General features: G+C 40.6%; 1 protein-coding gene across 8 annotated transcripts in view; it reads right to left on the bottom strand.

The window, feature by feature from the left end:
• The window catches only part of LOC130550080 (neogenin-like), a 71,516-nt gene that overhangs the window by 26,956 nt on the left and 26,153 nt on the right, over nucleotides 1–18,407 (bottom strand). For all 8 annotated transcript variants that reach the window (XM_057327432.1, XM_057327434.1, XM_057327431.1 and 5 more), the window contains one exon: nucleotides 2,711–3,028. In XM_057327432.1, coding sequence (XP_057183415.1) covers nucleotides 2,711–3,028 — 318 coding nt within the window. The remainder of the gene's footprint in view (nucleotides 1–2,710; nucleotides 3,029–18,407) is intronic.

Genomic DNA, 18,407 nt, shown 5'->3' with positions numbered 1-18,407 from the left:
GTGTGCGCCTGTGCGGTGTTTGCTGAAGTCATTGTGAGTATGAACAGCTGTTGTAACCTGTGGTTTGCAATTCGTTCAGGAACTGTTTGTGCTACAAACATCAATAACACCTAAAACGGGGCTAGTTTTTGAGGGTGCACCTTAGCAACGTGTCAAAATCCACTCAGAACACTCCACCGTAACAACAGCAACATCTAGAAATCTCTTGCTGATAAAGACACGCGGCCCTGGCAACCACCCAGCACACCCTAGCAACAGCCTTCACAGAGGCAGCACTCATTTATCTGCAGACGAATGAAAATCCAGCACACGCCTGACATTAACAGAAGACACAAATAACACGAGAGAACATCAAGAAATATCATTCATCAGCAGATTCACGCACATACGCAGGTTTCCCTGAAGACCTGAGACACGTACACAAAACATGTGTGAACTACACTTTACTTACAGCTGACAGACCCGCCGTGAAACTCTTCCTCTACACTTGAGAAAAACAGAAACTTTCTGAGACTTGCAAGAGCCACCTCGATCTCATCTGTACTCATCCTACTGGATCTATCTGCCACTTTTGACACCGTTAACCACATCCTCCTGTCGACCCTCAAGGCTATGGGTGTCTCTGGAGTGGTGCTACAATGGTTCAGGTCTTACCTCTCAGGTAGGTAATTTAGAGTATCTTGGAGTGGTGAGGTCTCTGAGTCCCAACGCCTTGATACAGGGGTGCCTCAGGGCTCAGTGCTTGGGCCATTGCTCTTTTCTGTATACATGACATCCCTTGGCTCTGTCATTCGGAAACATCGCTTTTCCTATCACTGCTATGCGGATGATACACAACTCCACCTGTCATTTCAGCATGACGATAAGACTGTATCTACACACATTTCAGCATGCCTGAGCGACATTTCACTCTGGATGAAGGACCATCACATGCAGCTGAACCTTGCAAAAACAGAACTGCTTGTAATCCCGTCCCACCCTTGGATCCATCACAACTTCTCCATTCAACTGGGCTCATCAACCATCACATCTTCCAGAATGCCCAGAAACCTGGGAGTGGTGATCGATGATCAGCTAAACTTCACAGATCAGGTTGCCAGTACCACTCGGTCCTGTAGATTCATCCTCTACAATATCAGGAAAATGAGACCTTTCCTATCCGAGCATGCTATGCAGGTCCTAGTTCAGAATCTTGTTCTGTCCAGACTGGACTATTGCAATGCACTACTAGCTGGACTTCCTGCTTGCACAACCAAACCTCTACAGATGATCCTGAATGCAGCGGCAAGAGTGGTCTTCAATGAACCGAAGAGAGCGCACGTCACTCCTCTCTTCATTAAGTTACATTGGCTCCCTATAGTTGCTCGCATCAAATTCAAGACTCTGCTCCTGGCCTACAAGACCACCACTGGTTTGGCACCCCCATATCTTCACTCACTAATGCAAACTTATGTACCCGCCAGATCCTTACGCTCTGCAAACAAACGACATCATGTGGTGCCATCCCAAAAAGGTAAAAAAAAATAATCGCTCTCACGAACCTTCTCGGGATCGGTTCCACATTTATGGAATGATCTGCCCACTGCTACAAGATCAGCAGATTCTGTGGCCATCTTTAAGAACCGGCTGAAAACACATCTCTTCCGTCAGCACCTGACCGATCAGTTCTGACTTCTATATCTTTTCTACTCTATCTATATATAAAAAAAATCTTAAGACACTTAGCTCTGTACACTGTAGTAGGCTTTGTGAGACATGTTTTATTGCACATGATGACCCAATTGCTTCCATTGTTTACCCAACTTGTAAGTCGCTTTGGATAAAAGCGTCTGCCAAATGAATAAATGTAAATGTATGAATATGCAATTAGTAACTAGTAATTACTTACTTTTTGCAGAGTAACTTGCTGGACACTGGTGTGTGTGTGTCTTCATATTATTTGAGGTGAAATATGAATGAATTGTGACTCAGATCTTGGGTACACTAGTGTGTTTCATTTGAAAACGTAGTTTTCGTTTTTCAAAACGCTCTTCATACACACTAACGTTTTCAAGCATTTCCCAAACGCTGCCCATCCATTTACATTTATTCATTTGGCAGACGCTTTTATCCAAAGCAACTTACAAGTAGAAGAGCATATAACCCGTTTGTCAACACGCTAAACAGTACCGTTAGTTTACAAGGCCATGCTACTAGGAGGATCAAAGCTGGAGTAAGCAAAGGACAGAATCAACAACAAGATTTTCGTCTTAAAATAAAACGTCTGAAATTGCTGCACAGATCGATCCATTTACACCACAGACTGCAGCGTAAAGACCAATACTGTACAAAAAACACAGATCTCACTAATATCTCATTAAAGTCTCATTTTTAACAGACATCAGTAATGTTAATATGATGTCCTGAGACTCTCATGACACACTGTCCACATACAGTTTCACAGCTACTTTGATTTGATTTAGTGGTAGAAAAATCTCTCCTGAGGTATTAAAGTCAGCGTGGTGTGGGATCATCAGACCAGCAGGTGAATGAAAGTAAAACTTGTGTAGAAACTCCAGATCGTCTTCCATTCAGACCAAACTGTGAAGTACAGGCCGATATGTTCAAGCAGACTCTAGATTCACAGTGTGGCGTAAAACTCAACCAGCAGCTAACCTGAGATCACACAGAGAGGTCTTCAGTGGAGGATGTGATGAGATTTCTTTCATACCTGCCACCGTGAGTCTGGCCGTTCGGCTGCTGATGGTGCCCAGATTGTGGATGGTGGCGACACACTGATAAACGCCCTCATCGGGTTTATTGTGTTTGGAGTGAATCACAGTACTGATGAAGAGAGAGCCGTCGGGCAGCTGTCGTCTCCGGTCGTCCGCTGCCAGATTCAGGAAGGTTCCGTCCTTCTTCCATTCCACCCTGACCAGAGCATCGCTGACGGCAGAGCAGTTCAGAACCGCCGGGAGACCTCGTACGGCCAACGTGTCCACGGGTTCCACGGAGAACCTGAACGAGGTGAAGCCCTGAATCCCAGCACCTGACAACACAGACCAACAGTTAAAGCATGAAAACTGTGAAAGGACCACAATGCTCCATTTTTCAATTCATAACACTAAGGGTCATTGTTCAAGATTGAGAAACACCGATGATAATCTGACATTGTCATTCTAGAAGATTCATGGGTCAAAGTCTTTATGAAACTGTTCTCTGGCACCAACAAAAAGAACTCTATAATTGCTTGAAGTTTCTTGTAATGTATAATTAAATGAACATTACCATGTTCTGTCACTTACACACATTCTTCAGATTGAGATAATGATCAATTATCTGCACCAGTGGTGTTCTGAGAAAAAGACACTCCCGTACCGTAGCACAAACAAGCTGTTAGAGATCTTTAATCATGAAGGAAATGACAAAAGAGTCGTCTCTCACACTCCCACAACAATGTGTTCATCACTTACTCCTCATAAAAGCTAACTTCAGTTTCATTTACAATTGCTCATTAAGATCTAATGATGAAGACTTCACTATGACCTAACCCAACACATGAAATCTCCCCTAAAAACACAAAACAACACAAGATGATTCATGACATGTGAAATGAGTCTACCCTAAGCTCCGCCCCCTCATCAGAATGTCCAAATGAACTGGATAATATTATACTGTTGTCATTAAGTGTTCAAAACTCAATGAATGTTATTTTTAGGCTGTGAACAAATCATTCTTCACAAAACTCTGAGAGGAGTGTGAAGTGAATATAACGACAGAACAACATTTTGACTATCATGTGCTCTCACACGCACACACACGTCTGGTTTATTATCTCCGTGGGGACAGTCCATAGGCGTAATGTTTTTTATACTGTACAAACTGTATATTCTATCCCCTAACCCTAAACCTAAAGATCATAGAACACTTTGCATTTTTAGATTTTTAAAAAATATTGTTCTGTACAATTTATTAGCTTTTTTGCCCATGAGGACCTCAATTTTGGTCCCCACAGTGACACGAGTCCCCATGTGTTGGTGTGCATTCAGGTTTAGGTCCCCACCGGGATATATAAACATGAACACACACACACACAGAGATAGAATAATCATAGAGTTTTGTCAGGTGTCCAGTGATGTTGTGTAGCAGACGTGTGAAGCTGCGATCATGATCGAACTCAACAGCCGAAACGTGCGTGCGTGTGCGCACTTTTTTGAAAGAGTAGAAAAGAGATAGAAGTCAGAACTGATCAGTTTCATGCACAGGTATTTTAGTTTCCTTTTTAGGTTGTAAGGTCAGGTTTGAACAAAGCAAATAAGAACCTAAAGAAAAATGTAATGCAAGTTGTTTATTATTATTTAAAGAATTAAGTATCAATCTTTATTCTAATGTGTTTTGTTCCAACGATTTCCACATACAGCAAATGGTTCATATCAGTCTATAAGATTTGTTTACACGTGTCACCGAGTTGTAAATGACAGATGGTTGATTTAAATGATTTGTTTCACCTCATATAATGTCCGTTGTAATGCATTTGTAATAAATTCATGCGGCTGTTTATACTTCATTTGTTGTTTGCTCATCTGGATTTAATTTTATATATGTATGTACGCATGTACATTTAGTTAAATCAGGGTTGGGGTGCCGTGGGAAAAAAACCCTACAAAGGGGTGCCTTGCTTTCAAAAGGTTTGGGAAGCACTGCTCTATAGGGAGACACATACATCACTGCCTCCAGAAGTGCAGAGACCATAGATCAAGTGAAGAGAGTCTAAGGGGCTGACTCCAGATCAGTGTAAACAGCCTGCAGGGTCAATGCCAATAACACTTCTGAGATCTGACCTAGGAGAAGTTCTCACACTGCATGCGGAAGTTCAACACAAAATGTGATGTGATGTCTGTCTCTCTTCAGCTGTAAAACTCAAACGACTCTTGTTGTTTCTGTGACGCCAACTGAACGCATCAGCACACATATGGACATAAAACCATCAGGGTTAAGCCAGTATGATCTCTCAATGACATGAGCCGTACGATACGAGATCAATCTCACACGGTCTATGATACTGAGATTATAGACTTTACAGACGCACACTGATGTCTTCAGATTAACCGTCATCTGGATTAGGGATGCACCGATACCGATACCAGTATCGGCCTGATACCAAGCTCATGTACTCGGACTCGTAATGACACACAGATACCTCACATGACATACATAGAGCCCTATGATTTCCGCAATGCGGAAAATGCGGACGGAATAGAGGAATCCAGGCATAAAAACAGAATTTGCTGTACAACACGGAATGACACGGAATCGGGAAAATTTATTATTTCTAGGGTTGGGTACCGAAACCGCACCGGTACCTATATGACCGGTATGTACCAGACCGAATCAGAACGCGAATTTCGGTGCCTCATTTCGGTGCCACTTAAATGCCTGAACTGATAAATATTTGTCCTTCTGGTGCTATGAGTCATGACACGGACGTAAAGAAGCATTCGATTCATCAACACGCATGATCGCTGGTTAAATTTAAATACTGTTTTCATGGGATGTCAGAATGATCGGGAAAAAAAATCCTGAATGAGAAAACTCATGTGAACGTCGGAAAGCTTTGATGATACAAATCCAATACATCTTTGTAGCAGTGTTACTGTCCAATTTGTTTTCACATTTCATATTAAAAGCACAAATCGAGAGAAGCGCGTGAATGCAGCAACTACACTTGCTCTGACTGCAGTGCAGCAGGTGGTCTAACGTTACCGTTAGCTTAGCTAGCTACATTAAACGCGCTTAAGTTAAAATGCCTAAAACTAAACGCTCTAAAGTGTGGCTATATTTCACACGAAAGAATTCCCAAACCGTGACATGCAGCAAATGTTTTGCAACGGTTGCGTGTAAAGGGGGAAACACGTCAAACCCAATGAAACATTCGAGGGCACACGGAATAAACTTGAAAGCTTTCGGACATCAGCTGGCACTCTCAATTATGATGACGACAGCAGCCTTTCCACAGGTTAGTAGTAGGCTAATGTAATGCTAATTGCAAAATGTAAATCTTGCAGTCATGCTAACAAATGATCAAACGATTTGTAAAATATTAATGTCTGAGACCATCTGAGAGAGTTTTCTCCTGTTCAGGACATGCAATAAGTCAGGAGAGGTGTCGTATTTTGCCAGAGAAGGCAAATATGGTTGTATTTCTGCAAAAGAATTGCTGAAATTTGAAGCTGTTAAATTACTGTAGTTTTTATGTTAGGTTTTATTGTTGTTGTGTTTTGTATTTATTGTATTTACTTATTCATGTATACTTTAAACTTTTAATATATTGTTCAATTTAAATAATTTTTTTCTCTAATAAAAAGGTATTCTTGAGTCATCCACCATCATTTTGTGGCTTTTTTTAAAAAAGTATCGGTTTTGGCACCCAACCCTAATTATTTCCTAACAAGAAATTAGCACTGAACTGCTAACAGCTAACGAAATATTCAGATACTGTTTAAATATGTATTCTGCTTGTTTTGCGTGACTGTGTGAAAGAGTGGTGCGGTTGCGTGTAGGGCTGTCACGATTATTAAATAATCGTCTCATCGCGATTGTTTGACCTCATCGTGATGATTTCGGATCATTGCAATTATTGCACATCTCTATAGAAAACACTAGGGGGAGCTGTAGTGCATCTGCATATTGCATATTTTAGTGTATATATTGTTACTAAAGCATGGTAATACTTGTAAAATGTACCACCACAACACAATCACTTAAAAAAAAAAAAAAACATACAAATTACCTGTAGTACAATTTAATATTATTTAAGCAAATCTCAGTGTGAAAACCAGTCTACCAAAATTTCATTAACACACAAGTAACATTTTACTGTAGTCTTGCAAGTGAGAAAAAAATTGAAATCAAATTTTAATGGTGGCTTCAATTCACACCTGATCAATTTACTTCATTTACAAGCATTTGGTGGTTGTATTATTGACACGTAAAAGCCTAAACCTTAAATATATGATACCGGTCGAACCGGTTCACCAAATCGGACTGAATCGTTCGAAACGGTTCGCGTCTACAAAAAGCACTTATCCACAAATTCCTTCAGTTACTCACTTTTGACGTGCATGACAACCCATCCGACTCAAAATAAACCAGCCAGTATCAACGACTTTTCAGTAAACCCAACAGTACACTACTACACACTGAACTGAACTGTTAAGCACGAGCGGAGAAGCTATTCAAGTTATAGCTAAGCTAGCTGATAGAGCCAGCTTGATTTCAATAGGACTTAGTGGTATTGAGATAAATTATCATGCAGCCCTACAGTACATATAAGAAACTACATTTGCAACATGAACATAAACATTTGAACACAGATCACACTTTTTAATGGCCATAAATATTTGTACAAACATATTCTTTATATTAATGTTGCTTAAAATGCATTACAGAAAACGTTTGTGCAGTTGTGCTTTTATGTTAATTATTTTAAAGGTTAAAAAGAATTGTTTGTAAAAATAATAAACTAAACATTTATTTGTTTCATAAGTAATCTATGGTGTTTTCATGAACATTTTATTTAATTTCTAAACAAGATTATATAAATCTAAACATGACGTAATCATCATGTGCGAGAAGCAAGCGGATTCCTTGAATCGCTCTCGCAGACTAGAAGAATCTAGAGTCACGAGAACCGTTTCTGTCGGACATGTCCGATTTGTGAACCGTCGAACCGGTTGGCGGTTCGCGAATCGCTTCTTCTGACACGAACCGGTTGCAACAGCTTTCGCTTCACGAACCGAAGAGCCGCTTCTTTCGGACACGTCCGACTCAGAACCGATGATACTGCGCATGCGTGTAATTTTAAAAGCAGATAAAAGCGTCTAAGTCAGATATTTTTGTAAAACAGAGGTGTGATACAATAAAAAAAATTGGAAAGATGTTTAGGACTTTATTACTGCCTTATCACTGTACGTAAACCAATCTGCAGCGCCGTTTACGTTCATGCCACTGCTAGAGCGGTTCTCGTTCTCGAGTCAAGAGCCGGTTGCAACAGCTTTCGATTCAGCAGTACACGAACCGAAGAGCCGCTTCTTTTGGACACGTCCGAGTCGGTCCGACTGAGTGAGTGAGAACCGATGAGCTTAGCTAGTGAGCATGCGTGATTCACCGTGAGGCTACAGAACAGTGTGGACCACTGATGCTGTGCTAATGTTACGAGCGCACGTGAACCGAGGACTTAAAATATATGGCGCAATCTGGCAAAGCGTAAGTTTATTTAATAACACATAAATTGTATTGAATTATGCATGGATCATATAGTTTCTGTAAAATGCTGATGAAGATTAATTATTCACTTTTTATCTTTAAGACTTAAAATGTCATAGTTTGCTGCACTTCACTGTGCCTATTTGGGTGCTTTAGTTGCAAAACGTATATGTAAGAAACGTGTCAGATCACAACGTGCTGTGTTAACTGACAGAAGTTATAATTACTGGTTTTGGTTTATATTTGAATGTGCCGAGTGTATTTTCATCCCAGCCGGTCGGGATGATACTAGAGTCTAGACTTGACGCGTTTCGTCAGGGCGAGTGACGTCATTACGTCAGAGAATCGGTGAACAGGTCTTTTGAACCGGTTCATTGAAACGAACTGTCCGAAAGAACCGGTTCGCAGAAAAGAGCCGGACTTCCCATCACTAAAGCACACTAAGACACACACACACACACACACACACACACACACACACACACACACACACACACACACACACGCGTACACTAACACACACACGCACACACACTCTTCCAGGACTGGCAGAAATCCACCGCTATACTAATAAAGTTACAAAAGCATTATTTTCCTCACATATTTGTATCTTGTAGCCTGCAGTGACACGTGTGCATTCATTTACTGCTGATTTACACGAGGTGACCACGACCTCTGAACTCAAGTGTGAATAAATCATGAGAAAGACAGACAGGCCGCACGACTCATTTCTCCTGTGCCTGTTATTCATTGCAGCTGATGTGAGAGCTCATAGACTCTCAGAGTCAACACTTCAGCCGTCGCCATGGTGATCCGAGGCCAAATGACCAACAGAATCAAGAGCATGACCACACCTGACGGGCCGTGGACACCAGTAAACTGAGCGCACACACTTTCATTAAACACAGGCGCAGAGTCAGCATACATTTACCATCAGAAATCAGAAAACAATAAAGAGGAATAACTCTGTATAGAGAGACTTCAGGTCAGGTCTGGGATCAGTGAGCTTCTGTATCGCCATATGACTGTGATGCAGAAAACACGGATGGAATCGCAGAATTAAAACGCTTTATATGGCCTTACATCTGTTCGTCAACTGAGAGTCGTCACCCTTCAAAACAAATTCACAGACAACATTTACCATCATCATTCTACAACAAACATATGAAGGGATTAAAACCAAACCAAGACAGGAATCCAGAGTCATGATACTGAAGAAAACAATCAGACATGACAGACAGGTCATGTGTTTACTGTGATCTTACTGGTCTTCAAGTGTATCTGATGGGAATTTCTTTAACCTGAACTGCTTGTAAAAGAGGTTGACTTCCAAATTCTACAAATAAAGCATTGACTAAATTCCTTCCGATTCGTAAGGGTTAAACGTGTGATCCTGACTGCTACATGAAGAAGAGACAGGGTCAGTTTATCTCAAGAGAAACAGAAGAGTGTATAAAGACTCGCTCCAGCGCTTCTCTGTGCCGTTCTGAAGCCAGCTCCATTTTCCCAGCGACTGAGCCCGACGGGACGGGAAAAAGGTTTGGATAAAGAGAAGAGGACTAAAGTCATGTGAGGGAGAGAGTTAAACAGCGGGCGGTGGGGGGGATTCTCTCGGAGTAAAGTCAAAGATTTCAAAATCAACAAACATTCTCATCAAAGTTTTATCAAACACTTATTCGTTTACAGCTCTGATATGCTCGAGTTTATTTGTATTTGTCCTGAATAAAAAATATAGCATAAATGAGCAACATCTGAGCCAAATAAATGTACTCTGTTATTAAAGAGCGATCAAGAGAGATTTCAGCAGTGTGTGTGTGTAGGGCTGGGCCGATAAACGATATCATATCGGATCGCGATAAAATGTATGTCAATAACGATGACAAGCTCTTGACATTTTGACGTGATATGGATTCATCCTACAGCCGAAATAAATGTGACAACATCCAGTCAGCGTTCAGTTTTTACCATGCGCGTCAAACTCCATTTAACACTGCACTTGGCAAAGAAAACTCGACATGCGGAAGAAAACATGTCTGGAAGCGGCAACGATAGTAAAACTAACCCCTCCACGAGCGAGTTACCCCGCAACACATTGCAAAGACAAGCACAAACATTTTCATATGCAACATTAACTTAACACGAGCTGATGCATAACGTGACATGAAACATCATCTGGTTTGAAAGTTAACATTTATTAGTCTGTTTTTGTTAACAAATTGTATTTAAAAAAATAATGAATGAACCTATTTTGCTTCAGTCATTATTGGGATACTCTCAAAGCTGGCAGCATAATCATATAATATAAATATTGTTATCGACCTGTCTGTCTGCCTGCCTGGCTGCGTGCGTGCATGCATGTATTCATCATATAATGTGAATCACTTCTGATTACATCGGTGATTACAGACCCAGCAGCATTTAACACAAAGAAGGATTGATTTGAGAGAAAGTGTGTCTGGATGAGCTTTAATGTGGACGCTGGTGTTTTCTACAGCGGTGTTCAGAAGATGCTGATCCAGCACTGAATCTACAGCAGCACGACTAAAAGATGATGTGTTTGCACTTTACAAACACAGATGATAAACACCACATCTTTCTTCATGGCCTCACAACAACAAACACACACAGAGCAAACACTTCAGTCCAAAAGACAATTAAGTGTTCTTATGAGCCACATCTTTTTCATAAAAAAGCTTTTTGCTCTCTCCATCAACACACAGAGACAGCTGTAACTAAAGCCTGTAGCAAACCATTCACACATCACCTTTAACACCAAACAGACAGAGAAAGAGAACGGTGTAAAGAATCCTCTCTGGATTTAAAACCATACTAAGAAACATGTGTGTGTGCGCGTGCATGCGTCACGTGAAGATAAAAGACACACACGTGTAGTTTCCAGTCTCTCTTTCCTTTATGCTTTAAAGTATAATAAAAACCTACGTAGGGCAGCCGTGGCCTAATGGTTAGAGAGTGGGACTCGTGACCAGAAGGTTGCCGGTTCGATTCCCAGGGCTGGCAGGTAACAACTGAGGCGTCCTTGAGCAAGGCACCTGACCCCTACTTGCTCCCCGGGTGCTGCAGTGATAGCTGCCCACTGCTCCGGGTGTACGTGTGGTCACCACTTGCTGTGCGTGTGTTCACTACTCTCTGGATGGGTTAAATGCAGAGGTCACATTTCGGGTATGGGTCACCATATCTGACTAATAGGTCACTTTCACTTTCATACCCACAATGCACCTGGGTAACAAACCAGAAAAACACTACTGTACATCTTAAGACTGTAATTGATTTATTACATAGAGATTGATAACAGATACAGAGTCTGATCAATACAATAACTTTAATAATGTCAAGCAGTGTGGCATACGACTGACATAAAAAAATATAACTGTGCCAGACAAGATAAATCACAGCTTTAATAACTGAACGATTAAGGGCTGTTCACATTACAGCAGCGAAACGGACAGAAGTCATTTATAACAAATACAGCTGTATCAGAGAATAATAAGGCATGTTTCAACTAGGGATGGGCGATATTATATCGTTTGCGATATACTGGTAGAAATTCCCCACACGGTAGGAATGAGTCTAGTTGATGACGTATTTCTTTGCGAGACCCATTCACAGCTCATATGTGAAGTGAAAACGGGTATAGCGGAGGGCAGACGTGAAGCTGTGAAAGAGTTTGCACTAAAAGCTCTAAATCTCGTTTAGGTTGGCACTGTAGATGCATCCGAGTTCATGTTTAGTTTCACTTTCGTTGTATTTAATTCGTTTGTTAAGTATTCGTTGATTGTCATAATACGTTACACCACAACATTTAGTTTGGCTAAAAGTATTTATTTAAACATTCTTTAGATGTTATGCGCGCATGCACAAATTGTTTAATATGATTTCTTGCCTGTTATATACAGGATGAACGGAGCGTCCCGTGCGCAGCTCACGCCCACATGTGCTTTCATAGCGACACAGCGTGCACAGCACTGCTGCCTGTTTATGCGAGTTTGTATTATTAATTTTTAAATTATTTTAAATACGTTTATGAGCATATGAAAGCATGGATTATTTAATTAGATTTCTTTTATCCGCATTTTTCTGTTCTCTTTCTGTAGCGCGAGTCATAGACAGATTCAGTGTATGTTGCTGTGAGAAGAGAAGGTTCACACAGTTCAAGAGAGAGTGATTGACAGCGTGATGCGATCGTTTCCACTCAACAATAGGCTATATACAGTTTAGGTATGACATGATGTGTTTATTGAGTTTTAGTTAATTAAAATTTTCTTTACTACAACCTTTTGAAGTCGAATCTCACTATTATATTTTATATTTACAAAAATACTGTAGGTATATTTTAGGAGCCTGTTTGATTTGGGGTAAGTTTTACTTTTTGATTAATGTTAGTGTTTCTCAGGCTCTAGACTACATGCAGCTACTATCACTTCGGTGGTGGATGGTGTTATAGATACATCGTCATTTGTAACGTTATAGCAACAAATACTAGAAATTATCGCGATAGAGTTTTAGGGCCATATCGCCCATCCCTAGTTTCAACACCAGTCAATGCAGATTTTGTGTTTCTTGTTGTTGGTTTAATTCTGGTGAAATATAAATGTCTTTTCATGAGCTAATGCCTTCTGTCACCTGAAGACAAATCACTACACTGTCCCAAGATCTCTAAAAGATGAAAGGACTAACTTCTGTCACCTGCAGGTCACTTCTGAAATTCAGATTCACAGGTTCTGTTTACACCTGCAAGTGAAGTGAAGTCGGTGTCATTCAATCACAGCGTTCTGAACTTCACCTACACTTGTTTTAATGCAGAACACATCAGGTGGAAATAGGGCTTCAGCAAGAAATAATACAAGTGGGCCGGTCTCCAAACCATCGTCTTAGCTTGCAGTTATCTTCAAAACAACACCAATTAACACTCACACCTCAAAGCAAGTGAACCCGTAGGGGACGTGTAAAAAACCCACAGTGTCCTGAGTTCCCTGACCGTCATCATTAGCTTGAGAAGGTTAAGTGATTTCATGGAGGTGTAGAGAATCCCTGAGGAATCAAAGTGGGTCAATGGTGAAGATGTGTTCAATAGCAGCTTTTTAATTGAGCTCGAGTCTCTCTGGTTCACATCGCAACACTCTTACATTAGCTCTTGTTTTCAAGGCAATGTAAATTAATTTCCAACGGTGCAACAACAACACATCCTTCATTAAAGTACACCTGAGGCATTAGAAAATAAAAAGCTGAGTTCAACTTTCCTCTTAAAGGTGGGGTAACTGATTTCCGAAATGACGCTTTAGACAACTGAGTCGGGCCGAGAACGTCTGCTTGTGTTTATGGAGTCGTATCAGACCCTAGATTACCAACCTAATAACTGTCCTCCGAACCATCAAACCTTCTATCTCAAAATAAAATGTCCTTTTCTCACATTTACGCATTCATCCATGAGGAAAAGAAAAGTCATAATGGTTCATCTGTGCGTGTGGATAAACGGTAGGGCTGTAAAGTGCCGTCACACGTGGAAGAATAAATGGACCAGTGTAGCACGCGTGAGATACAGTTGAGAATGTGCATTACACAGAGTTTGTTCGTGTGAAGTGCATTTGTTGTTGTGCTTGTTCGTGTGTGAAGTTTATTATTATTATTTATTTTCGTTTTATTTTGTTTTTGGAAATAAAACTAGTTTTCCGGCTGCATTGAGTCCATTTATCTAGAGCTCTATGATCTGCGTGATGTGGGAAAATGTGGAAGGAATCGCGAAAGCGTACTATTTAAATATGTCCTCTGCTTGTTCTGTGTGAGTGAATGAGTTGCACAGTTTAACAGTTTATCATTACATGGATTTTAGCACTTGTCATTGACAAGTTATAACGTTACACACACAACGTGAGAGCTAGCTTGCCGTGACAGATTTTTCAGCCTAAGCACGAATGATTTGAGACGTTTAAAACGAAACTAACCCCAGTGTTCACCCGTTCATTAGCAAAACAAACAGCTTGCCGCAGCTGAACATATTAACGCACATAATGTATTAACATTCATACAGCTAAACTCCACGTGTCCATCTTCACTATATACAGTAAGTTTAACACTGGCTTTGAATGTTCTATTTAGCCCGTGACTGACTTAGCTCCCTTCGCTATCATATGCTAACGTTATCCTCCTATATATACGGTACATTTACGTCATTTCAGACTGTTGATAAATATTACTTACATCGGCAGCTTCGTCTCGTTCAGTCGGTCTCGATACCTCTTGAGGAACAACTTTGAAGCTAATCCTGCTTGTACTGTCCTAGGTTGAAAACGCACTCCGGTTTGAAGTGATTCGCGCAAACAAGCAGGTTTTTACTTCTGGCTTCTGAGGGATTTCCACTAAAAATAAAATAAATCCACTCCTGTCTCTTCCGAGGTTTGGACTCTGTGCAGCGAGTTTATTGCACCCGATTATAGCACTTAAACACAGAAAAAGTGGGGTTTTCATCTGATGTCTCCTTTAATATTTAATAGTAAGATTATACGATTACATAAGAATTATACTGCAGTTTCCTGTAGTACATACAAGATGATAATAGACGTTTTATACTTGTGCTAGAACTGTTTGGCCTGTGAACTTTGTTTGCTTATAGCACTGGTGCTACAGAGGTTTAAAGTTAACATATAGCCCTGCAGTTACGGTTTGTGCTTTTTTTGGGGGGCGGGGGGTGTCATCTCCATCTAAAAGGAGTGGAGTTTCCCCAGTCGTCTCAACAAAGCCCATCATGACGTCTTTCTTCTTCTGCTCGGGTTAAAGCAGTGATGTCTCTGGTTGGGTGCACGCTGGGCAGATCATTGCCGTTCTGTAGCCCTCGTGAAAAACCCCAGCCATCGTTTTCATCTCATCTCAGTTTTATTTCTCTGCTCCTTCCATTACAGCTGCACATTCCTCTTCCTCGGTGTCTCTTTTATCTCCTCTCAGCAGGCGATTTGAAAGAAACGTATGCTCAAACTCTTAGGACGGGGAAAAAACTCAATGTCCTCAAAGCAAAATAAAATACTCAAGAACTCTTAATAAACTGACATCCCTGCTATCTATCACTGTCATCATGCCAAAATTGCACGGGGAAAGTAAATTGTTTTTTTACTGGATAAATCCATCATAACATAAAAAAGAAACTACAATAAAAGGGTGAGATTGTAGCTTTGGGGTTTAACGGAGGGGTACATGCATGTCACAGGCCTAAAAAAACAGACACATCAATCAAAACATCTATTCAATTTATAAAATCAACCATGAGAATATTTGACATTTTTATCAGCCTGAAGGGCTTTAACAACAATGTGAAATGACGTTCACAAGCCATTCGTGTTCCCTACTCAGACGTTATTCTTAATGAAACGCCATATGAAATGAGGGCAGAACTTGAAGCCATCAAGATCAGGTCAGGCAAAATAGAAAATCATTTCAGGGGCGAAGCAAGTTATCATTTTTTGATCAAAGATTACAGAGTCGTTTTATCAGATGAACAGGGCTCTAGACTAACTTTTTGCACTGGTTGCACTGGTGCGCCTAACTTTTTTTCTTAGGTGCACCAGCACAAAAGTTAGGTGCACCCAAATTTTCGACCGCATCGCATTTAACACAGTTTTACCAGTTCACTTTTTTTAAAATCGCTGTCCATATAGGCAATATTGACTTGTAAATGATTAACTAACAATCTGGTCAACATAAAGTTCTTTATTTGAAGCACAATTCTACAAGAAAGCAGGGCTCTAGACTAACACTTGAGAGAGGTGGCACAGGTGCTACAAAGTTATTCAGTTGGTGGCACAGCCCTTAATTTGATAGCACCAGAGTCGTGGGGTGAGGTAAGAAAAAAGAATCACTAAAACTTCATTAAAATGTGTTTAATACATTAATAAATCAATTAGAAATTAATACAAATCATTGTTTATGATTGAATTATTTTTATTGTATATGTAAACTCTCTTTCAACACTTCACCATATTTAAAGCACATCTTTCTTAAAGCTACTTTCTTCCTTTATTTGTTGTGAACGACTCCTATAAGAGAACACAATTCCTTTAATATCAGTGAGTGTTTTTGGGCGCGTCCGTTGTTGTTTGATGAACATTATAAACAAGAGATCTTTATTATGCTGCTGCCCCTTTAAGAGCTCGCGCAATATACTGGAACACGTGTTTTGTTTCCCAACTCTTTGGTCACGAAACAAACTGAATACCTTTACAAGGTTTCTTGTTAATATGGGAATTTTTAGGTTATTTTGTGTTAATATGTCCGTTTCAGAGTAAGAATGTGTGAAAGAGAACTCCGTTTAGTATTTTGTGCTCTGACTCTCTGGGCGCGCGCTTCTCAAACAACCCGCGAGACCTGAAGGCTTTTAGTGATTATTCTTCATGAAAGCTGCATTGATACACGTTTGGGTTCTATCAATAGCGACTCACAAATAAATAGTATTTAGCGTGACGTATAACGTTTTGTATGCTTTGCAGTATTGTTAGAGATCTTTATACAATAGTTTAGTGCTTCACATGCATACAATACTTGCAACACATTTCGTTATCTTTGCTGTTTTGTACCTTAGCAGGGGAAATTCTTGTATTCTGCATATTTATTTAAATTGCAAGATTGAGCGCTTCACTCGTCTGCTCTTTCGGTCCTTCACCTCTTACCCGTAACCCGCGAATTACGTCTTTGGGGGCGGGGCACTGATAAATAAGTGAATGGTTGAAGGAGGGGAGACGAAAATGAGTGACAATGCGCAGCTTGCGCTATATAACATTTCTGCGCATTAAATTGATAATACGCAAAAATTATATATTGATCAGTTTGACAGTCGCACCGGTGTGACCATTAAGAAAAACTTGACTCACGGGCAGGAAAATTTGTCGCAAAATGAGACCATTTAGTCGCAGTCTAGCGTGTCAGAGCATTGGTTATGATTTTCGGACGGATCAGGCCTTATCTTAACATTCTTAACGAAAAAGTTGTCAATCGTTCTTTTCATCTTCTCTCATCATCCGCGGCTACATCCACTCACTGTTTATCTGACGGGCCTAGGCTCCTCCCCTCTCTGTCTGACTGCAGCACAGCATTTTCAAACGTACACACATGTACAGGAATATCTGGACCACGGCCAATCAGAGGGGGGTCCGCCCTTCACTATCTCTGATTGGTTTAGACCACGATATGGGCCTAATGTGTCTGTTGTTGAACCACAGGGAGACTTTCGCAGACACTTTTTTCCCCTCCAACGGCTGGTCGCACCGGTGCGACCTTAGAATTTTTTTAGTCGCACCATTGAGAAATTAGGTCGCATGTGCGACCAAATTGGTCGCACTCTAGAGCCCTGGATGAATCATTAACAATGAAAACATGCAGTAAAGTACATGAACATTTAAAACATTAATGCAAGCAAAAACAATTGAGTGAAAGTGTGATATCATAACAAAATAAGTTAAACAGAGTTTAGTTATCCACTAAAGACGCTAGCACGTCCTGGAAACAAGTGTTTTTCCTTCAGAAATAACCTTTCAGTCTGTTCTTTTCAGCATTTGCATTTCAAAAATCTCAAAGTAGCACCTGCACTAATTCCCAAAGTCAAGCAAGGCTGCAATATTTTCATTTCTCCAACAACACCCACGTAACGCAAGATAAAGACAGCGTGAATGAGCGCCTCTCCTCTCCTCCGGGCCTCTGGTTATTGTATAAAAAAGAAGGTTAAGCACCTCAAACCGAAATCTATTCTCATTCCATGGCTCTAGAGTGCGACCAATTTGGTCGCACATGCAACCTTATTTCTCAATGGTGCGACTAAGAAAAATCTGAGGTCGCACCAGTGCGACCAGCCGTTCAAGTGAGAAAAAAAGTCTCCGCGATTCTGAAAGTCTCCCTGTGATTCAACAACAGACACACATTAGGCCCATATCATGGTCTAAACCAATCAGAGATAGTGAAGGGCGGACCCCCTCTGATTGGCCGTGGTCCAGATTTTCCTGTACGTGTGTGTACCAGAGGTCGCGTTAAACGAAAATTCTCTGTCATTGACAGATTTTTTTTACCAGTGACAGAAAAATCTGAAGGCCGTCTGTCCGTCATTTTGACGGATTACAATGAGGGCAATTTGTAACTCCCCGTTTCCCTTCATTAGAGCGTGATATGCT

Source organism: Triplophysa rosa, unplaced genomic scaffold (genome assembly GCF_024868665.1).
Source record: "Triplophysa rosa unplaced genomic scaffold, Trosa_1v2 scaffold232_ERROPOS241259, whole genome shotgun sequence".
Lineage (NCBI taxonomy): Eukaryota > Metazoa > Chordata > Actinopteri > Cypriniformes > Nemacheilidae > Triplophysa > Triplophysa rosa.
Note: the sequence above shows the minus strand (reverse complement) of the source record. Positions and strands in the feature narration are given on the sequence as shown.